The sequence below is a fragment of the Triturus cristatus genome, chromosome 4_1 (assembly GCF_964204655.1).
Source record: "Triturus cristatus chromosome 4_1, aTriCri1.1, whole genome shotgun sequence".
Taxonomy (NCBI): Eukaryota; Metazoa; Chordata; class Amphibia; order Caudata; family Salamandridae; genus Triturus; species Triturus cristatus.
In genome coordinates this window covers 484314197-484338923 of record NC_140585.1, presented here as the reverse complement: position 1 = coordinate 484338923, position 24727 = coordinate 484314197, and the positions used below count along the sequence as shown (strand labels likewise).

At 44.2% G+C, this 24727-nt stretch overlaps 1 protein-coding gene across 17 annotated transcripts in view; it reads right to left on the bottom strand.

Annotated features, from left to right (window-relative positions):
* The window catches only part of PLEKHA5 (pleckstrin homology domain containing A5), a 1155627-nt gene that overhangs the window by 68283 nt on the left and 1062617 nt on the right, over positions 1 to 24727 (bottom strand). For all 17 annotated transcript variants that reach the window (XM_085652691.1, XM_085652692.1, XM_085652698.1 and 14 more), the window contains one exon: positions 24024 to 24154. In XM_085652691.1, the coding sequence (XP_085508817.1) occupies positions 24024 to 24154 (131 nt within the window). The remainder of the gene's footprint in view (positions 1 to 24023; positions 24155 to 24727) is intronic.

Below are 24727 nucleotides of genomic sequence, written 5' to 3'. Positions count from 1 at the left end.
CCCCTAAATCTAGACAGGAAGCGAACGGTTCTGGCAAACACCGAAAATGACAACACTGTTCTCTCAGGAACCATGGTGACAGACCTAGAACCGTTCGCTCATACACTCGTGCTCTCTTTTGCTCAGAGAAATAAATATACAAAGAATACTAAGAGGGACGTTTTCAATACTTATTGAACCGAAGTGATTGTTGTATAGAATATTTATGCTGCAATAATCAATAGACAGAAGCAGTTGAAAGTTATAATAAGCATCAGGACAGTGAACAGAACAAAGAGTTCCACCATTTTTCAGAAAACGTATATATGCAAGCCTATAGAATAATATAAATCTAGCGTACCCATACTATTCCGGCGCTAACTAATGTGTATAGGCTGTATGTGTATGTCTTACCAAGAATCCCATTACTGGATATTCCAACCCCGCGTGTAAGCAAGGTCTGTTTCTCCAAGAAACTAACCCAAAGTGTCACGAATGCTAATGTGCATCAAGCGTCGATATGACGAGTGAAAACAACTTTTAAAAAAGCCCTGTGTTCATGTAAAATGGCAATGTTTCCTTCTAAGCCTAAAAGAGACACGTAACAGAACATTGCTTACTCCTTAACTAATGTACTGTGCCAGTCGGCCTTTCCAAAAGGGCATATTCATTGAGATGCCCTTTTCACAAGGTTAACAGAGGGGAAAAGGAGTATGCAATGCGTTGCGATGAAGTATATATCATTCAAAGTGGTCAAGCATAGTTGATACAGGTTAGAAAATCTCAAACAGTCATTCTCTTGCATTTTATTTTTTATTTTTTTGTCCTCATTTGCCATTACCTCCACCCACCAAAGAAAGCCAACCACCACACGTCTGTCTTGGAATATTTTTGTAGATCTATCCGCTGTGTCACATTCCGGGCAAAATTTTGTTTATAAGGCGGGAGACTATCTCGTTAGGCAGAAAAACGGAGAAGCACCAGTCAATAATGACAGACCTAGAGCTTACGTACGGGGAGACCACTTCCCAGGGTCTTCTGGAGCCTAGTTGACATAATCATCGGACCCGGGGAAAAGAAAAAATAAAAAAATAAAAAACCCCGGTATCCTAGCTCCAGTTTATTAGCAAATCCCAAAAAGACAAATTCTTTTTGGAGCGTGATCTAGCCAAGTCAGTCTTAGAAGTTTCATACAATGATGTCAGCCAGGCTATGTGTGATGGGGCTTTGGCTTCTACCCAAAATTTACATATTTGTCGTCTAGCAAGAATAATAGAGTAGAAAAAAAAAGACTTTGCCTGACCATTTATGTTTTCCTCCAGTCCAAAAATTATTAACGGGAGAGTAACTTTCAGTTATGTACTTAAAACAGAGTTCAGAGTAGCTATTACTTCCTCCCAGAATAACCCAATAGCCGGGCATTCCAAAAACATATGTGTATCTGAGGCAGCCACCAAATTACACTTATTACATTTTTTCCCTGGAAGAAACTTGGAGAGCCTTATGGGTGAAAAATAGGCCCGGTGCAGGGAAAACAAGTGGTTACGTCTTAGCCAGGCTGGATTCACAGTTTTATAAAGAAAAGAAAAAATGTCAGGTTACATTACTACTCTAATGTTGCTCCGGTCTGGGACTCTCCCGGGCTTCCACCCTGTATGCAGGACAGTTTAGTAATTCCGTTAAAAGACGCTGGGATTCAAAGATGGGGAGAAATATTGGCGGATGGCAGGGTACAAGATTGGGAGGTATTGAGGGACAAGGTGGGTATGGCTTTTTCTAGGTTTAAATATTTACAGTTGGATAGTTGGGCACGTGCGGAAAAAAGGAAGGGTCTTCAAGTGGGGAAGTATAGCCGGTTTGAAAAACAACTGGTAGAAAAGCAAGAAGGGGATAAAGAAGTGGCAATCTGGTACTGGTCTATGGTAGAGGAGGCGGATGGAGATTTTGTTTTGCCAGATAAGTTATGGGGAAATGAGTTTGCCCCCCAGTGTGAGGATTTATGGATCAGATCTTTTTCTTTTCATTCTCTTGCATTTTGTTGTCTATCTGAGTTGTTTGGTGATGGATTTGTGGCCTTGACTCATTTAGATAGCTCTTTCATCCAGGTTGTAGTCAGCTGTACTGATGTCAACTTCCAAGGCATGGCTATTTGTCTTTAAATGAAGATCTGCACCAGGTTTACAAATCTGTTTTCCTTTTTCCGCTTTTCGGACTTTGTCATTTATCCAAGTAGGCAAAGCTCCAGGTTACCCAGTCTAAGGATGCCCCTGGTCTCCAAGATGACATTTGTCACCTCCTTCCAATAGTTAGTTTCTACCTGGCATGTCCAAAACATATCCTTGCTCATAAGCATGTGTGTTACAGAGACAGGAATATTAGCTGCAGGTGCCTATGGTGGTCCTTATCATATTTTTGGATGGGTGTTCTCATTCAAAGAAAATCGGATGTGATTTCCATCAGTGGGGTCCATCATGGTATATGGAGCTCAACCAATAGCATCAAAAGATTTAAAACGTTGGAGGCACTTTAAAACTACTAAAAAGTAATGTATGATGTTCACCAAGAAGGGACAGAGGACCATCCCACGAGGCACTATTAAAGCACCAAGGACTATGGAAACAGAGCCACCCATTGAAGCTGCTGTTAAGGTACAAAGTAGTGTTACTTGGAGTTGGCACAGAAGTGATGGAAAAGCAACAGAAGAACAACCCATTAGAGGCATTGTTAAATTTCCAATGAGTGATGTACGGCATTCACCCAAGAGCAACAGAGAAACATCCAGTTGGGGGCTCTGTATTATGGCAGGACTTCAGCCGGGTTAGTTACTGGGCTTATGTCACATTCCAAAACTAACAGCACACATCTGAGGTTATACACCAAGTGAAAAGCCAAGAGAACGGGACAGAATGAGGAACGGCTTTTCAGTTGCTGTCCTCACCAGTCTTTCAAAGTATCATGGAAGTAGAGTGTCCGCACCTTTAACTAACTAGATTTCTAGGACCACCAATGATAAGCAATTATTCCAATGGGTGTAGTAAAAAAGTAACAGACTTTTGGCCTCAAGTAAAAATCTGTTAAATCAACCATAATAAACACAATTGCTTTCTACATCAACAAATATGTAGCTCTTTACTGCAGGAACAGAATGTTTACCATTCCCATGCTACCACCACGCGTCAAAACGCGTCAGGCTGGGCACTTGCTTTGTAAAGACTTTGCACAGGCACTTTAAAAATCTGCATTAAATAAAGAAGAAACTTTTTTCCATATCGTGGTCCGTACCTGTTTTGAGACCGTATTTGGGATCGTGTTCGGGGTTGTGATAGATAGATATATATATATATATATATATATATATATATATATATAAAATGCATCTGTTCTTGGCATTTAGAGCTGTAGATTCATATGCGTTCGCATAGATCGCAATCTGGTGTTGGGCCCAGATGTTTGCACTTTGTTTATCTTCGAAGAAGTCTTTGAAGTCAAAATGTAGGTGACTCCTCCTTTTGGTGTTAGTGCGCATGGGCATCGACTCCATACTTAGATTGTTTTGCCATAACGGGTGATGATAGAGTTAGTAAGAGTAGTAAAGAGATGTCCATGTAAATTGTATCTAAGTAAGATATTAATGCAACAGATAGAGGTACCCGGGGAGGCGGGTGGGTGCATATGAATCTACAGCTCTATATGCCAAGAACAGATGCATACAGGGTAAGTAGCATTTTCCATTCGAGGCATATGAGCTGTAGATCATATGCGTTAGCATAGACTATTCAGCAGTTATCTTCCCAGCGGTGACTAACCGGTATCCGTTGCAGTGGTTTGAAATAGTGTTCGTAAAACTGCCTGGCCCACACTAGCTTGTTGTTTTGCAAACACATCTACACAATAGTGCTTTATGAATGTGTGTGGTGTAGACCATGTTGCAGCTTTGCAGATGTCATCTAAAGGTATGTTCCCTAAGAATGCCATAGAAGCCCCTAGCTTGCGTGTAGAGTGCGCTCTACGGGGAAATGCTAGGGTGCGTTTAGCTTTAAGGTAGCATATTTGGATGCACTTAACTATCCACCTTACAATACCTGCTTTTGAAATGTGATTGCCTTTGTGTGGTGGGGAAAAAGCAACAAAGAGTTGTTTAGTTTTCCTAAACGATTTGGTTCTTTCAATGTAATAAAGTAGTGCTCTTTTCACATCTAATGCGTGAAGAGCACGTTCTGCTACAGAGTCTGGTTGAGGAAAAAACACGGGTAACTCAACAGACAGGTTGAGATGAAAAGCAGAAACGACTTTGGGTAGAAATTTTGGGCTAGGCCTATGAACCACTTTATTGTGGTTCATAGGCCTTACAAGTCAAACTGTAGTTCGCATGTGTGCAAAGGCTCAAATGGCGGGCCCAGGAGTCTTGTAAGAACTATATTCAGATTCCACACGGAAGAAGGTGGAAGTCTAGGAGGAATGATTCTTTTGAGTCCTTCCATAAAGGCTTTGATAGCGGGTACACGAAAAAAGCACAAGTGCTGTCTTTTCTGTAGGTAAGCTGCTATTGCAGCAAGATGTAGTCTTATTGATGTGTATGCTAAGTTAGCCCGTTGTAGGTGTAACAGATAGCAAATGATGTTTTGAACTGAAACATCAAGCGGATTGATTTGATTTTTGTTACAATAAATTACAAATTCTTTCCATTTTGCTGCGTAGCATGCTCTTGTGGTAGGGTGTCTAGCCTCTTAGGACGTTCATGCAGTCTGGCGGAAGATTATGATAGCCAAACTCTATGATTTCAGGTGCCAGATCGCAAGGTTAAGTTGACTGGGATCTGGATGCCTTATCTCGCCATGGTTCTGAGTGAGAAACTTGGGGGAGAAGTGTAGTTTTTGATGAGAAATTACTGATCGTTCCAACAGTGTTGTGAACTATGGTTGTCGAGCCCATGTGGGAACATTGTGAGGTTATGTTGTTTAAGCTTCCGAACCACAAATAGAATTAGCAGGAGAGGTGGGAAAGCGTAAGCAAATATCCCTGACCAATTGATCCATAGCGCATTGCCTTTGGACAATGGGTGTTGATACCTGGACGCGAAGTTTGGGCATTTTGCGTTGAGGTGTGTGGCGAACAGATCTATGTCTGGGTAGCCCCAAATTTGGAAAAATGGGAAGAACTTGAGGGTGTAGTTCCCATTCGAGGATCTGATGTCTTTGATGATTGAGCAGATCTACAATTTGATTGTTTACTCCTGGGAGATGTTCTGCAAGGAGATATATTTTTTGAGGTATGGCCCATCTCCATATGCTTTGAGCTAGGTGTGAGAGCTGTGGAGAGTGTGTCCCTCCCTGTTTTTGTATGTAGTACAATGCTGTCATGTTGTCTGTAGAAACTAGGACAGCTTTGTCTACGAGATGTATATGAAAAGCTTTCAGTGCTAGAAAAATTGCTAGCAGTTCCAGATGGTTTATGTGGAGTCGTTTTTTTTTGTAGAGTCCACATGCCATGCATGGTATGTTTTTGAAGATGAGCTCCCCAATCGTTGATGGATGAGTCTGCGGTGAGCACTATCTGTGGAACCGGGTGGATAAATGGCCGCCCCTAGTAAAGGTTTAGCGTATTCCACCACTGCAGAGAGCGATGAGTGCGGCCGTCCACCAACACCAGACCTTGAGCCTGGTTCCACTGATGTGCTAAGCATTCCTGTAGGAGACGCATTTGAAGTCTTGCGTAAGGAATGATTAGAATGCAAGATGCCATCATTCCGATGAGTTTTATGAACACTCGAGCTGGTAAGGAGTGTTGAGGCTGAAATTGTGATATCAGAGTTTGTATGTTGCGTATTCTTACAGGGTTGGGGTATGCTAGAGCCTTGCAGGTGTCTATTGTGGCTCCCAGGTATGCTTGCGTATTGTAGGCTTGGAGATGAGACTTGGTGAGGTTTACAGTGAATCCCATGTCGTGAAGCAGCTGAACGGTTTTGTGAGTGTGTTGTATGCTGCTGTGCCGTGAGTTGGCTTTTATTAGTCAGTCGTCCAAGTAAGGGAAGACGTGAATGTGTTGTCTTTTCAAGTGTGCTGCGCCTACTGCCAAACACTTAGTGAACACTCTGGGTCTGGATGCTGTAGTAACCTCCAATGGGAGAACTTCGAATTGGTAGTGTCCGCCCACCACAAACCTGAGATACTTCCTGTGAGCTGGGTGAATGGGAATATGAAAGAAGGCGTCCTTTAAATCTAGAGTGGAAAGGAAGTCGCCTTGCTGAAGCAGTGGGAGAACCTGTTGTAGTGTAACCATGTGGAAATGATCTGACTGAATATAGAGTTTTATCTGTCTGAGATCTAATGTAGCCCTGAGAGAGCCATCCTGTTTTATAATTAAAAAGTATAGGGTGTACACCCCCGTCCCCCCATGATGTAATGGGACTGGTTCTATTGCATGTTTTTGTAACAGGGAGTGAACCTCTTGTTTTAAGAGTGTGAGGTGTTCTGGTGACATTGAATGCTCTTTTGGAAGGAGAGTTGGGGGGTACATGCAAGTTCCATGCAATAACCATACTGGACAATTTGTAATACCCACTTGTCTGTGGTGATTGAATTCCCGACAGGTAGGAACTGTGAGAGTCGTCCCCCGACAGGTGTTAAATGATCAGGGGGTAGTGGAGGGAAGTCACTGTTTATTGACAGGGGAAGTGCGGTTGGAATTACCCCTGCCTCATCCCTTGTTATTATTTCCCCTGTAGCCTCCTCGAAAATAACCCCTGGAGGAGGTGGATTAATTGTTTTTTTATTAGAGGAGGAGGGAGTCTCTGACGACACTGTTTTTGAGCCACCTCTATAAAAGGAGTGGTAAAAGGAACCCCCGCTGGTAAGGCCACCATGGACTTAGCAGTTTCAGTGTCCTTTTTCATCTTTTCAAGTGAAGTGTCGACTGTTGGCCCAAAAAGATTCTCTTTATCAAAGGGCGGATGAAGTATGGAGGATTGGACCTCCTACTTGAATCCAGAGATTTGAAGCCAATCGGGCCTGTATAGTAGTATGCTAGTGTTGATGGCACGAGATGCTGTGTCTGCTGCATCCAGTGCGCATTTTATGAAAGTATTGGTGTTAAACTTCCCTTCTTGAATGAGGTCGTTAGCCTTTGTCTTGTATTCATCAGGCAAGTGTTGGATGAGTTTTTCTAACTCATAATAGTGAGCTCTGTCGTAGCGTGCTAACAGCTCCTGAGCATTGGCGATTCGCCAATGGTAAGCAGCCTGTGAGACCACTCTTTTGCCTGATGCATCTAATCATTTAGACTCCTTATCAGGAGGAGGGGCATCGCCTGTAGTTTGGGAATTAGCCCTTTTGTAGGCTTTCGATACGACAAGAGAGTCTAATGGCAATTGTCCCCTAATATATACAGGGTCTGTAGGAGCAGGCTTGTACTTTTTATCCACTCTAGGGGTCAGAAATATGGCTCTGACTGGGTCCTTAAAAACCTTGCCTACATGTGTTTTATCATGCCCTTGAGCATGGGCAAAGTATTAGTGGATTTCTGTGAATGTCTAAATGTCTCCACAAGAAAATCCTCCTCTAGAGGGTCTGAGTGTAGCTCCACCCCGTGGTACTGAGCAGCCCTGTGTGAAGCCTATATTATCATCAGGTGGGGAGGGTCTGGAGGGATACAGGTCAGGGTCATTACTGTGATCCGGGTCCTTATTGTAATCTTCTTATAGATCAGTGTCATGTGGAATGTCTTGTGGTATGTCCGGATCCTCGTCCCCATTCCATTCACCGTCTCCATGATCATCATCCTGTGGGTCAGGTGAAAATGGTGAATTTGAAGGTGTGATTAGTAAATGTGCGTTAGGTGGAGGAGAAGAAGGTAGGTAAGGGGGAGAAGGGTTAGTACCCATGTCCTTTTTCAGAGGGCTAGGACAGTCCTCAGAGATGTAGCTTCCGTTTTTTTGGAAGAGTGGCTGTAAGTTGTCCAGTTTTGGGATCGATACGGAGTCTTTTTTTTTGTTTTGGGTCCAAAACTGTATCTTTAGATGGAAGTTCTTTGGAAGGAGTGTCTTTCTCCTTAGGAATGGGTTTCGGCGTGGACGCTTTATGGGAGTCCTTGGGCACCCAAGTTTCCGAGTCCGAATGCTTACTTTTAGTGTGTTTAGAACCTGAATCTTTCGGAGCGGGATATTTCGGCTCCGATTGTTTCGGTGTGGAGGTTGATGGCTCTGAGCTTTTAGGTGCCGAGGATTTTGGCTCCTAAGCTTTTTTGGCTCAGAGGCCTTCGGTGCCGATGGTGTCTTCTGTGCTGGTGATGTAGGGAGTGGCATGTGAGGCAGCTTATGTTCCAGTGCCGAAGGTGGTGTCTCGGTACCGGAATGGGGCTTGTCCTTATGTTTCATAGCTGGGCCGGAGCATTAGAAACTTTTTGTTGGTGCCAACCCGAGCTCGAGAGCAGGGGTGATGCCGAAGCCTTAGTTACTTTGTTGTATGTGGTCACATGGAGATTTGTACTCACGGTACGTTGACCCAGGGTGATGTTCAGGTCTTCCTACATGTCGGAGTCAGCTTCGGAGACGGAGACCAGTTCTTCTTCGGCCTCTATGTCTGTCAGGGAACCTCTGAATCTTCTCCAAAGATGTCCGGTACGGAGCCGCTGTCTCCTTGCATTTCAGTCACGAAGAGTCTTTTTCGATCGGAACGATCGACACGCTTCACAGTCCTTTTCGCCGTATTCCAGGGATAAGCATAGGTTGCAGACCTGGTGCAGGTCGGTGTGTGGGAACTTAGCACGACACCCGGGACATAGTTTAAATGGAGTCCGTTCCATCGACTGGTGGCATGGTCGACACGGGTAGGCCCGACGGTCCGCCTCAAAGTTCCCGATCGAAGGTTTTACAAATTTTGCGATGCACGTCGAGTGGGAAACTGCGATGAAAGACAATACCTTTGAGGGTAGAGGATTGCGCGTCAAAGGGGTTCGAAAACTATACCGAACCGGAGCACAGCAATACACATCCGAACCAGATGGCGGAAAAAAACAATCTAAGGATGGAGTCTATGCCCATGCGCACGATCACCAAAAGGAGGAATCGTCTACCTCGTGACTGCAAAGACTTCTTCGAAGAAATACAAAGTGCAAACATCCTGGCCCAACACCAGATGGCGATCTATGCTAACGCATGTGCTCTACAGTTCTATATGCGTCAATCTACGCCACAGCTTAGGGGCGGGAGAACCTGAATGGAGGAATATACTTTGTGCCTCTTTTTCAACGCAATGGTTTTTCGCTGCCCACTTGGGATTGAAAGTTTTGGTGATTTTTAGAATCGTGGCGTGGCAACTCACTTATACAGTGAGCACTACAAGATCCAGAAGGCCACGGTGGTGACCACGCCCATCAGGGCGGGGACTTTATTAATTCAAAAGTGACTTGCCCATTGCCACGCAATGGTTCCTATTCCTTTCCTGTAGCCCCTAATGAAATGCTACTGGGCATGAAACGCGTTGGGCACAACAGTACTGATTGTAAGCGAGGCACCTGCGCTGAGAGTGGAATGCCGTTCCTGCATTAAATAACCAGGTTACTCTTATTCACCCGTGTGGGCTGACTCATTCCAGGCAAACTTTTGGTTTTGGATAGAAAGCGGCGCAGCCTGAGTCGCGAGTCAAGCTCTGCTGCACTGTGGTGCAGCCCCGCGGTGGCGTCAATCTACGCCACAGCTTAGGGACGGGAGAACCTGAATGGAGGAATATACTTTGTGCCTCTTCAACACAATGGTTTTTCGCTGCCCACTTGGGATTGAAAGTTTTGGTGATTTTTAGAATCGTGCAGCGGCAACTCACTAGAGACATACAGTGAGCACTACAAGATCCAGGCCACGGTGGTGGCCACGCCCATCAGGGCGGGGACTTTATTAATTTAAAAGTGACTTGCCCATTGCCACACACTGATTCCTATTCCTTTTCTGTAGCCCCTGATGAAATGCTACTGGGCATGAAACGCGTAGGGCACAACAGTACTGATTGCAAGCGAGGCACCTGCGCTGAGAGTGGAATGCCTTTCCTGCATTAAATAACCAGGTTACTCTTATTCACCCGTGTGGGCTGACTCATTCCAGGCAAACTTTTGGTTTTGGAGATAGATAAATAGATATGGAATATGCTACTTACCAGTATGCATCTGTTCTTGGCATGTAGGGCTGCAGATCTACACACTTGTGCATAGATCGCCATCTGGTGTTGGGCCCGGATGTTTGTAGTTTGTTTTTCCTCTTGGAAAGTCTTTGGAAGTCACGAGTTCAGTGACACCTCCCTTGGATCGTATTGCGCATGGGCTCCGGCTCCATCCTCAGATTGTTTTTCGCCAGCAGGGAAAGATGGAGCGTAGTAATAACAGTGAAGATGCCCATGTGTGTGTTATCTAAATAAGATAAGCTGGAACAGATACAGGTAGCCGGGGAGGCGGGTGGGTGTGTGTAGATCTGCAGCTCCTGATGCCAAGAACAGATGCATACTGGTAAGTAGCATATTCCATTCGAGGCATATGAGCTGCAGAATAGTCACTTGTGCATAGATTATATAGCAGTACCCACCGTTAGCGGCGACCACCCGTATCTGTTGCAGTGGTTTGAAATAATGTTTTGAGTATAGCCTGGCCCACACTAGCTTGTTGCTTACTTTGCACATCTACACAATAGTGTTTGGTGAAAGTATGCGTTGTTGCCCATGTAGCTGCTTTGCAGATATCATCTAATGGGATGTTCCCTAGAAAAGCCATTGAAGCCCCTAATTTACGTGTATAGTGGGCTTTAGGGGGAACGGATATCGTTCGTTCTGCTTTATGGTAGCAAATTTGTATACATTTGACAATCCACCTAGCTATCCCTTACTTGGAGATGGGGTTGCCCTTGTGTGGTGGAGAGAAAGAGACAAACAGTTGTTTGGTCTTACGGAAAGGTTGTGTTCTCTCGATGTAGTAGAGTAAGGCTCGTTTGACATCTAGTGTTTGAAGAGCTCTTTCTGCAACAGTTTGTGGTTGCGAGAAGAATACTGGTAGTTCTACAGATTGGTTTAGGTGAAAAGGAGAAATGATTTTGGGGAGGAATTTTGGGTTGGTACGGAGAACCACCTTATTATGGTAGAAAAGGTTCTTGAATAGTAAATGCTTGTATCTCACTGACCCTTCTGAGGGAAGTGATGGCTACAAGAAAGGCGGTTTTCCATGTTAGGAATTGAATTTCACATTTGTGTAGGGGTTCAAAAGGAGGTCCCATTAGTCTGGTGAGAACAATATTTAGGTTCCACACAGTTGAGGGTGGCACTCTGGGGGGAATTATTCTTTTAAGGCCTTCCATGAACGCTTTAATGGCAGGTACTCGAAAGAGTGAGAGATGTTGCCTGTTTTGTAGGTAAGCTGCTATGGCTGCGAGGTGTAGTCGAATGGACGTACAGGCTAGATTGCACCTTTGTAGGTGGAGCAAGTAGCCTATGATGTGTTGAATGGACACATTAGTGGATTGATGGTGTTGATATGACAATAGATAACAAAACGTTTCCACTTGGCGGCGTAGCGCGCTCTAGTGGTAGGGTGCCTAGCTTTTTTGATGACGTTCATACAGTCAGGAGGAAGATTTAGGTACCTGAATTCTAGGATTTCAGGAGCCAGATCGCAAGGTTGAGCTGAGCTGGGTCCTGGTGTCTGATCTCTCCATGGTTCTGGGTTAAGAGGTGTGGCGAGAGGCGTAATTTTTGATGTGGTACTACCGATAGTTCCAGTAGTGTGGTATACCACGGTTGTCTGGCCCAAGTTGGCGCTACTAATATTAGTGTGAGGGAGTGCTGTTGTAGTTTGCGCACTACTAATGGAATTAGTGGGAGAGGCGGAAAAGCGTACGCAAATCTGCCTGACCAGTTCATCTATATCGCATTGCCTTTGGACAATGGGTGTGGGTATCTGGCGGCGAAGCTTGGGCATTCTTTGTTTTCGTGGGTGGCAAAGAGGTCTATCTGTGGATGCCCCCACATTTTAAAGTATGGGTGAAGAACTTGCGGGTGAAGTTCCCACTCGTGGAGTTGTTGTGTTTGTCTGCTGAGTAGATCTGCTATGATGTTTTGTACTCTTGGGACATGCTGGGCTAGGAGAAAGATTTTCCGGGGTATGGCCCATCTCCATATGCTCTGTGCTAATTGAGAGAGCTGTGAAGAGTGTGTCCCGCCTTGTTTTTGAATATAATACATGGCTGTCATGTTGTGCGGATTAGGACTGCTTTGCCCAAAATTTGTATCTGAAAGCTTCTGTTGAGGTGCCCACTTGCCTTGCATGGTGAGATGTAATAGATGAGCTCCCCAGCCGGAGAGCGATGCGTCTCTTGTTAGTACGATCTGTGGAACCGGGTCCAGGAACGGCGACCTTTGGAAAGGTTTGTGGTAGTCCACCACTGCAGAGAGCGATGGGTACGACCGTCTACTAACACCAGATCTGTTAATTGACCCTGGGCCTGGTTCCATTGGTGCGCTAAGCACTCTTGTAGAGGACACATCTGGAGTCTTGCGTGAGGTACTATGAAGATGCAAGAGGCCATCATCTCTATTAGTTGCATGAACACCCGAGCTGGAAGGGGGTGTTGTGCTATGAATTTTGCGCGCAGAGCCTGGATGCTTGCAATTCTGGCCGGATTGGGGTAGGCGAGCGCTTTTGAGGTGTCTATAGTGGCACCTAGATATTGTTTTATGTGGGATGGGTGGAGATTGGACTTTTCACGGTTTACCGTGAGGCCCAGCTGATGAAGTAGCTGGATGGTGGTGTGTGTGTGTTGTACACACTGATTGTATGAACTGGCTTTTATTAGCCAGTCATCTAGGTAAGGGATGACGTGAATGTGTTGTCTTCGCAGCTGCCGTGTCCTTTTTCATTTTCACCAGGGCGTCACCCACTTTGGGCCCAAACAGATGTTCCTGGTCAAAGGGATGGTTGAGGATGGTGGCTTGTACCTCCGGTTTAAAACCGGATATCCTTAGCCAGGCATGGCAACGGAGGAGCACGCTAGTGTTGATAGCCCTAGAGGCTGTGTCTGCTGCGTCTAAGGCACAACGTATGGAGGTATTAGTAATGGTTTTGCCCTCCTGAATGAGTTCGCTGGCCCTAGCTTTATATTTATCAGGGAGATGGTGCATTATGGCTTCCAATTCGTCATAATGGGCCCGGTCGTATCTGGCGAGTAGCGCCTGTGTATTGGCGATACGCCATATGTTGGCAGCTTGGGATGCAGTACGCTTGCCTGATGCATCCAAGAGTTTAGACTCTTTGTCAGGTGGTGGTGCTTCGCCTGATGCCTGGGAGTTGGCCCTTTTACGTGCGGTAGAGACTACTAGAGAATCTAGTGGCGCAGGCCCTCTAATGTAGGAGGGATCTGTAGGGGCAGATTTATATTTCTTCTCAATGCGCGGGTTAATGACCCTGGCTCTGACAGGGTCCTTAAAGACCTGTGGCGCATGCTTTATATCTCCTTTGAGCATAGGCAATATGGAGGTGGTCCTATGTGTGGTGTCGAATGTATCGAGGAGGAAATCCTCCTCCACGAGGTCGGTATGTAGATCTACCCCGCGATAGTGTGCCGCCCTTTGTAATAGGTAGTTGAACCCCAATGAGTCTTCTGGTGGAGAAGGTCTGGAAGGGTAAAGATCGTCCTGTGGGACATTAGGGACATCAGGGATATTGTAATCGTCCCATGGGTCTGGGGATCCTGTGGGGGTGGGGTCCCCTGTAGGTAGATCTTGGGGTGCATCCCCTATGTCGTCATATGGATCCCCCTGATCATCATCATCCGGAGATGGAGTTGGGGAATGATGAGGTGGAGGAGGTGGAGGAGGAGAAGGTGGAGGTGGTGGAGGAGGTGGGAAGGTAGTCTGAAAGGGGAGGTAGCAGAGTCCTTCCTCTTTGGAGGTGGAGGTGGAGGCGGAGCCGGTTTCTCCAATTGTCTCTTTTTGATAGAGAGCATTAAATGTCCAGTTTTGGGATCCTTGGTTAATGTTTTTTGTAAGGGATCCGGTGAAAAAGTTCTGGTGAGGGTGGGTGGTCCATCGGCGCCGAAGGCGTCGGGCCGTTGGTTTCTTATGTTTGTCTGTGCCGGTTCGTTGTTTGGAACCATGCCTAGGAAACTCCGGTTGTTTGGTAGGCACCGAGATGGAGGCCGGTTTCTTCTTCGATGCCGAAGAGTGTTTATCAGCACCGACGGTGGGCTGGCTCGAGCCCGAGCCGCCGGAAGGCTTACTTGGCTTCTTTACCGGGCCCGAAGGTGCAGTGTGTGAAGCAGTGTCTCTGGTCTTGCCTAGGCCAGGAGGCAAAGGCGTGACCGAAGCCTTTTTCGGTGCCGGCGAGGGTGTGGGGGGATAGATTAGTACTCACGACCCTCTGTGCCGGAGTGATGTCCTCTACATCTGAGTCGTCGGCTTCGGAGGCGCTGACGAGTCCCTCGTCGGTGTGAGGCTGTTCTGGAGCGTCGACGCCTTCTCCGAAGATGTCGTCCGGAATCGTTGTCGAGGAGTGTGCCATGGTTCTTCTGGCTCTTTGGTCTTGAATAGTCTTTTTAGACCAGAAGGACTTGCACGCCGGACAGTCTCGCGCCTCGTGTTCAGGGGAGAGGCAGAGATTGCATACCTTGTGGAGATCGGTGTGGGGGAATTTGGACCCACATCGAGGGCACTTTTTAAATTGAGTCCTTTCCATTAGCCAGGACCGGAGCTTGGGTAGGTCCGAAGGCCGCCGTCAATGACTGGAACCGAAGGTCTGTGCCGATGAGAAGTCGCCTCGAGTGGGGAGATCGCGTTCAAAACAATACCGCAAATTGGGGTGAGGATTGCGCGTCGATCGCCGAACTGGAAGCTGTTCGGAACCGGAGCACGAAGATTACATCCGAGCCCGATGGCGGAAAAAAACAATCTGAGGATGGAGCCGAAGCCCATGCGCAATACGATCCAAGGGAGGAGTCACCGAACTTGTGACTTCCAAAGACTTTCCAAGAGGAAAAACAAACTGCAAACATCCGGGCCCAACACCAGATGGCGATCTATGCACAAGTGTGTAATCTGCAGCTCATATGCCTCGAACATATATATATATATATATATATATATATGTGTCATCAGGTCCTATGAAAATTGCATGGGGAAAACGTGTTTTGGGACCCCCGTTTTTTCTCGGCCCCCGCTTGACGAATCTCCACGAAACTTTCAGGATAGGAGTGGACCGGAGCTGGCCAAAAGTTTGGAAAATTTTGCGAAGATTCGTCAACCGGCTTCAGACTTATTGGGAATAGAATGTTGCGGATTTCCTATGGAAAATAGGTCCTAACTATAACTACCTACTGGCGACCGCCAGTAGTTAATATATATATATATATATATATATATATATATATATATATATATATATATATATATACATATTATATATATATATATATACACACAAAGTATGGTGTGTGTGTCAGCTCACTGTAGATCACTTCAGTTCCTAGCCCAACCAATCATAAGTGTGCATGCCTGGAGGACAGTACTATGTTATTATAAGCCAACTCTAGGCTGTTACTCATCATTTACTCTCACTCCACCTTACTTCAAGGCATAGTTTGCACCTCTTATTGAGCCTCATGTTTCATTGCAATATTTATCCTATTGAAAGGAGTTTTGCATGAATCCCATTTAATAATGTCTTCCTCCTTCTCCCATGTTGTGGCAATACTGATCCACACAGATGTACACTATAAGTACAACTATGAATATAGAGACCATCATGGGGATATATTACCGTTGCTGGAACGCTACTGGATCGCCCCATTATAATTGCAAAAGTCCACGGCCCAAACACTGACAATTTAGATACTTTTTATCCATACCTGACGCAAATACAAGTATAGCTTTCACATATGGGGATTTGACTTTATTATGGTGTTTAACCAACAAGAAAGATCCAGACATTTCCCTCCAACGTGATATCTGAACCCTTACTCTGTGACATGGAACTCCTGGACTTGCATGGCTAACTAAATATGGAACACAATGTGATTATTCTTATTACTCATCCTTTCATGATTCATACACCACAATTGACTACTGATGGTGCTCCTTGAGAGCTTCACAGTGTGCCACTGAACAGCAATATTTACCTAGGACTATTCTCTAAACACTCCCTAGTGCTACTTTGCTTAACGCACCACCACAAGAGACAGTATACCCATGTGGAAATTTCCAAATAGGGTCATGTTACATACAGTCTTCAAGACTGAACCATTCATGGCAATTCAAGAATATTTTTTCACCTAAACACGGGCTCAGTTAGTACACATGCATTACTATGGGAGGTCTTTACACCCAAGGGTGAAGGATGTCTGTATATCAAAGCAGGATGGAATTCTAAAAGCTATTCACACACAGCTCTGCATGTTAGAAGACAAACTAAAACTATTGGAGGCCACGCTAGTTACAAACCCAGATGCTGAAGTTCGGCCAGACATTCAAGCCATACTGTTGTCATACAGGGACACTACTGAAATGGAGGCAAATATTCTGGGAGGGGAGGCTATAGCACGCCAATATGACGAAGGGCAACATCCTTGTAGGACACAGGCATGGCTGCTACGAACAATTAGACAAAACAATATTATCTCCAGCATGAAAGATGAGAATGGCCAACCTAGTTTGGCCAACGCTGAGTTTGCATGTGTCTTTCACCAATACTACTTTGACCTGTATACTTCTAAACTGCAATACACAGAGATACAGTTATCTGATTAGCTTCAATACGTAGCAATAGCATGGCTGGAGTCCAATAAGCGAATACCGCTCAACTACACTATATCCCTAGTGGAGATCGCAGAGGCCATCAAAGGCTTAGGCACTAGTAAGGTACCAGGCTCTGACGGTCTCACAGCTGAATTCTACAAGGCATACAATAAGGTCATCTCCCAACGACTTATTGACGTTTATAATGAGGCCATAACACAACTGCTAACCAGCTTCAATGAGTGAGGCCATAATTATCACCTTATTAAAACCGGAGAAATACCCGCAGTCTACTAAGTCTCATTGACCACTGTCTCTCCTTAATATTGACAGCAAAGTATTTGCTCAGATTATTACCAAGAGATTGACTAAAGTTATAAAGGGCTTTGTCCTGCCTGACCAGACGGTATTTGCACCAGCTAGATCCACCTCACACAACCGTCATCTTTTATTTGCCCTGATGCATCAGATTAAACTGGAACTCCCCACTGGAGGAGTCTTTTTAGATGCAGAGAAAGCATTCAACTCTTTGATTCAGATTCTTACACCAAATGGGTCTTGGCAACACTATTATAGAAATTACCTCGCTAAAATACATCACTCCAATTGTCTGTATACTGATAAATATACTGTGGATATCCCTGGCTTTGACGAGAGACACCCGAATGGGATGCCCATTGCCACCACTCCTATTCGCCATTGCCTTGGAACACCTGGTGTATAAGTTGAGGCAACACCATTCTCACAGAGGAGTGACCACACATAGGCTGCTATTCATATTGATGTACGCAGACAATATACTTCTATTTGTTAAACACCCAGGAGAAAACCTTGCGCCGGTCCTCCAAGAAATTACCACATTTGGGGGATATTCTGGTTTGATGATTAGCTAGAAAAAATCATAGATATATCCATTAACATCGGACACCTCAACGATTACTACTGAATTTTCACTTGAGTGGAAGGAAGACTATCAGATATCTCGGGCATAAAAATACATAGGGAAATTGATATGGTCATGACTGACAACAATGACCCTACTGTGACTAAACTGCATACACAAATAGACAAATGGATAAAATTCCTACTTACATTAGCTGGTAGAATGGCTATCCTCAAGATGGTGTTATTATCTACATTGCTATACTTTTTCTTGAATTTCCCTATCCCTGCCACTCAAGATTTTTTTTAAAGTATTAAAAACTGAACTGAGACGCTTGGCATGGGCTTGGGCAACCACAACTGAGATGCGAAATAATGGCACTCCCATTGTCCAAAGGTAGACTAGAAATTCTGGATCCTGAACTCTATTTCCTATCTGCTCACACCTTATATGCTATATATTGGTACCTCCCACAACTGCTCATACCACATATGGTCTATATACCAAACCTCTGACTCCATAGAGAAAGAGTGAACACTGTATTCACCACCAACACTAAATTACCCTGCGCTGCCGCTCACAGTGGAGACTGCGATGAAAAACATGCTAATCAAACATGGGATAGCTGAGTTCGACCACTTATACTAAGCACAACAATTTATTACACCACAATAATTCTGATAGGCTGACCCAATAACTTTGGGCATATCATAAGCTTAGAAAGACAATGAGACAATACACTATGGATTTCCAGAGGGACCAGCTAAATTTGCGTCCACCATAATACGTTGCTTACACTGACATATGACAGGGGATGAGTACCCCACATATATAATCTAGCACTAGTTGAATACTCGGTGGGCCGAGTCACAGCTACGGAGGCATGGTCGGAAGATTTGGAAGATATATGGAATGTCCATAATGGACAAATTGCTGCATGCAATTGAAGACTAAATCAATGAACTCTCAATTGAAGACTAAATCAATGAACTATCAACAAAGATGGATCTGTTTCAACTTTTTGCACAGACTATACTACATCTTCATGAAACTCCACAGAATCTACCATACCTCACCACACGCGCTGGCTTTGTATACATTGCACGGAAATGTCCACATAAAGTCGTTCTAGAAAGCAGCGATGGACATGATAGCACATACTGTAGGATATGAGATTCCTAACTCGCCTGACATCATGGTTCTGGGTTATATTGAAAATCTTCTGAAGACTGGACGACGCCTCACAGCGCTATAAATATTATTGGGCATTGCGCTAGCTGAAGAGTCCTCTTCCCACATGGGATAGCTGGCTAAAAAGCACTACCACCTGCTAAACCAACTTCGACCTTTGTCAGCATGTCATCATCCCACTCTATGCATAGAGACATATGGGCTCTCCTCTGAGATACAATCTAAATCAAATACAAAATGAGGATGCAAGAAGGTCAGAATCTCTTTCTCCTGACTGGAAATACTTGATAAATGTGTAGGCGCTGGCTTGTGCCTCTAAGACACTGCTGACTCTATAGATTATTTCACACAGCCCTTATTGACCACATGCAACATAGATTGTATAGGATGACACGCACTTCCTTTTACTGCATTTAAGTGATGCCTTACTGTGAAGCTTCTTTTTTACGCGGTCTGTAAACCGAATAAATCAATGATTTTTCTGATACCTTTGATTGTACTGGTTTCTTTGTGATAGTAAAGAAATACAAAATATTAAAATAGCGTCTTCACATCCATATCATTTTGCTAGGTCTCAATCAATAATGTGCATTGGCTAAAACTGAAATTTCTGGTGATTATATGAGCTCATGAGCCATATCTGGCTGAGTCAACATGTGGGTTATCTGAAGTGAAGTCTGAGCTTTTCTGGAGAAACAACAGCTGCAACAGCAAAGACTACTTGCTGTTTGTGGTATACTTGACATGTAATTGGTTATGTTCCCGAACCGTTGTCCACCAAATAGGCTCCTTATATTAGCCTTTACGATGGGGGGGCAGTTGGGCTGTGCTTGGGCACACTTCGTCTCTCAAGATTTGAAGGTTGTTTGGCTCAGCCCCATACGGCTTATAGTTCTTTTTTTTAAAAAAAATGCACTGGTTGGCTTGTTATGACTTTCAACTTGGCTTGAAAGAACAGAGTACTTTAATGCAGGTCTCTCAGCTTTCTCTCAATTTCCCTAAAGCTTGCTCTGCGATATTCAACTGCCATTGTGCCACTGTATAAGAGTCACACAGCATTTAAGGATCGAGGTGCCCGGCTAGCCAAAGTAAAGACTTGGTGTCAATTTTCCAGGAATTCCTTTCTGATTATGTATACTTGTTGATACCTGAACAGAAGACTCTCTGGAGTAGGGTACTCCATAAGAAGGCTGGGTCATGAGACTCAAAACTTGTGCTGGAGTAACAGTGTATTTGACAGGCAGGGCCAATAAAGGTCTGGACCAGACTGCCATGAGGGACTCAGGCAAGCAAGGGTTCCAAAGTTGACGGCCCAGGCTCTAAGATTTCAGTCAAGATGTTCTGCTTAGTTTCCTCTGTGGGCAACACCATGAGGTCTCTGCATACCACCACAAAAGAGACCCTTCCTTCACATCTGGGGCCCCTATGGTGAATTCAGTTCTGTTTGTGGTTAGGTGTCTAAGCCACTGGCATTTCGTAGGTCAAGATATAAGGCAGCACCAGTTTAATAAGTAAACAGTTGTCTGCCTCCTCATTGCTGTCTTCATTATACGGAGCATTATAAGGAGCAGGCACAAGTCCCTTAAAAGCATCTAAGTCAGAGCTGAAGAGGGTCTCCCTCTTCCTGAAATATTGCCTTTATTGCCCAAGAGGTTGTTCCATCGTAATCATATAGAGAGACATGGGACACCTGGTCCGGATCCACCACCGAAGTCGCAACAGAACTAGAAATTGGTGTCTCTGGAGCGAAGGCTGGAGCAGAAACTGTAACAATCAACAGAGCCTACTTCAAAGCAGTAAAAGCATGGCTCAGTGCCAGGGGCTGAATGGTGCCGAAACCTACTGCTGAAAGCAAGACTGTAGGCACAACTGATCGTGCAGCCCGAAGGCACGCGGGAGGGACCAGTAATCATTTAAATAAAGCTGCAGCATGGCCTCCTTGAAGGCCACAATCTAATATGGAGTGGAAATTGGCCCAGGGAACTCTGACTGCATAGGCTCAAAAACCGGAATTGGAACTGAATTGGGCATAGCTGCAGGGGTTGGTCCATTTGAGCATCAAGTGTGAATCCTCTTACAGAAGCTGGACTGTCATGGAACCAAAGAGCTGCGCTTGGAGCTGTGTTTTCTTTTAGACCGTCATTCCATCTTTGTCCTGGACTTACCAGAAGATGTGAATAGGAACGGGACAAGAAACAACATCACAACTTGGTGAACGACCGGTCTCGGCTCTTGTGCTGTGCAATTTAAGCTTTGGCTTCTTGCTCCCCTATGATTTCGGATTAATTATGGAGCATGTGCTGCAGGACTCGTAGTTCTGTTAGGTGCTGAAACAATAAAAGCAGATGACCTGTGGGCCTGTGACCAACATCTGCTTGCAACATGACTTAAATTGTGCCTTTTTTCAGTGGGAATACATCCCTTCACACTGGCAGAAGTTTTGAGAAGCCTTCATTAAAAGTACTTAAAATGGTAGGCACACAGCTGTGGATACAGGTCGAAGGGCACAGAAAAGGAGGAACTGACATCAATGTCAGCATGCCAGGGTGGTGCTTATATCTTGGCTCTGCTGCATCATATCCAGAGTTAGGACAAAATTGTGAGAGGCCAATGGTGCCACCTGCTGGATTAGGAGTTATTGCAAAGTTTTTTTAGGATCCAGACTGTCCACCTTGCAGCAACCTTTTATACCTGTGATGAATATACGGCACATGTGCAACTGAATCGTGAGTTTAACTTATAACAAAGCATGATGTTAAGTGGATGTGGGATGTGATGTAACAGGTTGGTAGGGCTTACCAGAGAAAGAATGCCCCTCTGGGCCCGTATCATGTAAGTAGTGGTGCAGAAGGTAAGACAACATTTCATGACCTATGGGGTAGTGTTAAGAAATGGCATCTAGAGAGTCAAATGAAGGAAAGAAATACTGTAGACTGAGGTAAGTTAGAGCATGGGCTACCATTGAGTATTTTAGGTCACTGCACCAGAAGTGACAATCATCAACCACAGGCTTGGGTAACATCGCAGAAGTGTTTAAGAGTCATCAACAAATTAGGTGGTGTACTTCCCCTTTTTTGGCGGGGGTAAAAGTCTGCAAAAACTAAGGAACCTGAACTCTGCTTGGCAGTGCGATGCATGTTGGCTGACCACTGACTCCGCCATCACTCATAACAGGGGGTGGTGAGAACTAGCTTCTGCAAATACTATGCATTCCCTTTTATTAGTAGGCTTTGTGGAAGGTGCAGATGACTTTGACTTTAACCCTGGCGTTTAAGAGGCGATACCAAAATTCTTTAAAGGCAGGTTTGATAGAGTCCTGCTTTTTCAGATCTGGCTCACTCTGACCACTTGAATTTGTGATTGCAACTCATTGACTTTTTCGGTCAAGCATCTAGAGATTTTGTAACCAAGTTTGTAAGAGTGCAAGGGATCTATTAAGGCATAACATTTTGGATGTTTGGGACCGTCACCACTGCTTTTCTTTTGGAGTGGTGGAAAGGTGCAGTCTGAGCCAAACAACATCCCAAGATTCTGTGTTGGAGTTGACTCAGGTTGAGATTCTCCCAAAACGGAGATTGTCTCAGCATCAGAACGACCACGAATCATAACTGCAATTGTTTGTGTCACCAAGGCACAGGCTCTTTACCCTGCACTAATCATGGTTCAGGCACATTGTGATGCTGCTCTTGTTCAGCAAGTCATATTTCAGAGTGAGGTACTTCTGGCAGTTGTCTGCATATATATCTGACTTTGTAGTGCTCAGTTTCTGATTCCAGCCAGCAACACATAACCGGTAAATAACGATAAAATGGAAGCGAACCTTGGAGCATCCCACATTAAACCAACGACCAGAAAGATTTCAATGCTTCAATTCCTATTTTTGGACATAAGTTACTGAGAAACGTTTGGTTCCACTCTGAGGTCTTGAAAAATGTTTGGATACACTCTGTGCATCTGATCACAATTTAATGCAGAAGAACGAATGAAGGCGTATCAGTATATTGCAATGGAGTCCTTCATGGAACCCATACTGGTGCTTACTAACATGGGTTCTGCCTTTCACGGAACTACTCTGGAGTACAGTGTAATATTTAATGTAGTTTGGAAGGCAATTTACAAACTACATTAAATGCTACAAATTGCCTTCTCACTTTTTTATTTTGGACTCTGAAGGGGTGAGTAGGTTTGAAAATCATCAAGCACCCTAGAGTGAATTTTTTTTTTTTAAGAACCAAGGGAAAAGTCCTTCAGAAAGAAAATGCTCACTAGGTCTTTGATGTTTAAGGCGAGTATAAAGTATTAATTTGTGTACAGGTTGATAATGTCCACTTCTAAACCGGTTGGTTTGAGGATTTCATCACTTTTTTACAGTGGAACTGTTAATGCGCCTAAGTGTAATCTTCTAATACATTCACCCGGAGTTACAGTGTAACATAATCAGGGATAAACACCAGTAACACAGCTGGGCCCACTGTCCATGTGTATATGATGCGGACACCTAGACATCACAATCAATAGCAACGCCCCATAAGGATAAGTAGACAAGATTTCTGAAGGACCTTCCATACTGTACATCATGAAAAACATATTTAATTACCACTTCACTCTTAACAAAACATTCTCGCTCAGCACATTATTCCTGGGGCAGATGATGTGGGTATTATAGTACAAAAAATTAAAGTCTGGCTAGGGAAACTAAGAACGAGAAAATCTTCAGTAAACAATATAGCAACAGGCATAATAATTTGGTCTAGTAGTTAGTGAAATATTGCTCTCTGTCAAATATATACACACACACACACACACACACACGCACGCCTAGTAAATATTTGTTTTGATTAATCTCAATTTTCTGCTTTGAACAGTGAATGTAACTGACAGTAGTCTCACAAGATGTCCTCAGCAAAATGAGTATGAGATACTGTATACATTTAGGACCACGCGTGTTCCACAAAAGCATCAACTTTTCTTAACATTTTATTTTTGTCCTCATTGTGCAATAAGATTAGTAGTAGGAGGTGTGGGGGGGGGAGGGGGCCCCGATATCTAACAGTTCCATCTCGGATCCAAACATTGTTTTCTTGGGGGTTTGTAGTGATCCAACTCCTCCGGCGGGACCCCCTTTCATTAATATACTTTTTGAACCGGGCTTTACAACTGGTGAAAACTATGAAAACTATTTGGATACTATAATCAAATCAAAAGCCTCTTTATTGTACCTGATAGTCACAGGTGCCGGTGTTCTTTCTGAGCCATTTTGTTGGTTGGCCACGTCATCTTTCTTCACATCCTCTTTGGCATCAGATGTTATGGGATCTATGACTGATGGAGGTAGCTTCTCTGCTGTTATCTGCATATGTAACAAAAATGTTATACGTGAAACAGAAAAACTTGTTAGTTTACATTTTATGCATTAAACAAATAGCGTGTGTTTCCTGTTCAGCTGAACATGCAATCATCTTGCAGAAAAGAAGAGGACACAAAGCAAGTCAGGATACAGTCTTGATAAGTACAACCCATATTATAAATTTTATCTGTAATTGCTTTGATCTTTAAGTGATCATAAATTTGTAATTACTTCAAGCTTGAAGTGATCTTAAAATGTATGTGGGTACTCCTCATCTCTATTATGGATGACTATCATAATAAATGTTAACTGATTTCACAGAAATTCATGTGGCATTAAGTGCTGGTCCAATATATATTTGAGTTTTAGGTTATCTGTTTCCCTGCACCAGCATAAGGTTGCGGGTTTGTCAAGGATGATAATGAACGACCTCCAATTATTCCCAGGCCCTATATTATGCGAACTACAAAGTGGATAGTTTCAATCTTGCTAAAATGCTACATATATAGAAACTGTTTTGAGGCTTCCTACTTAAAAAAGGTTCAAATTCTAGTTGTGAAATATTTAAAAGTTAGT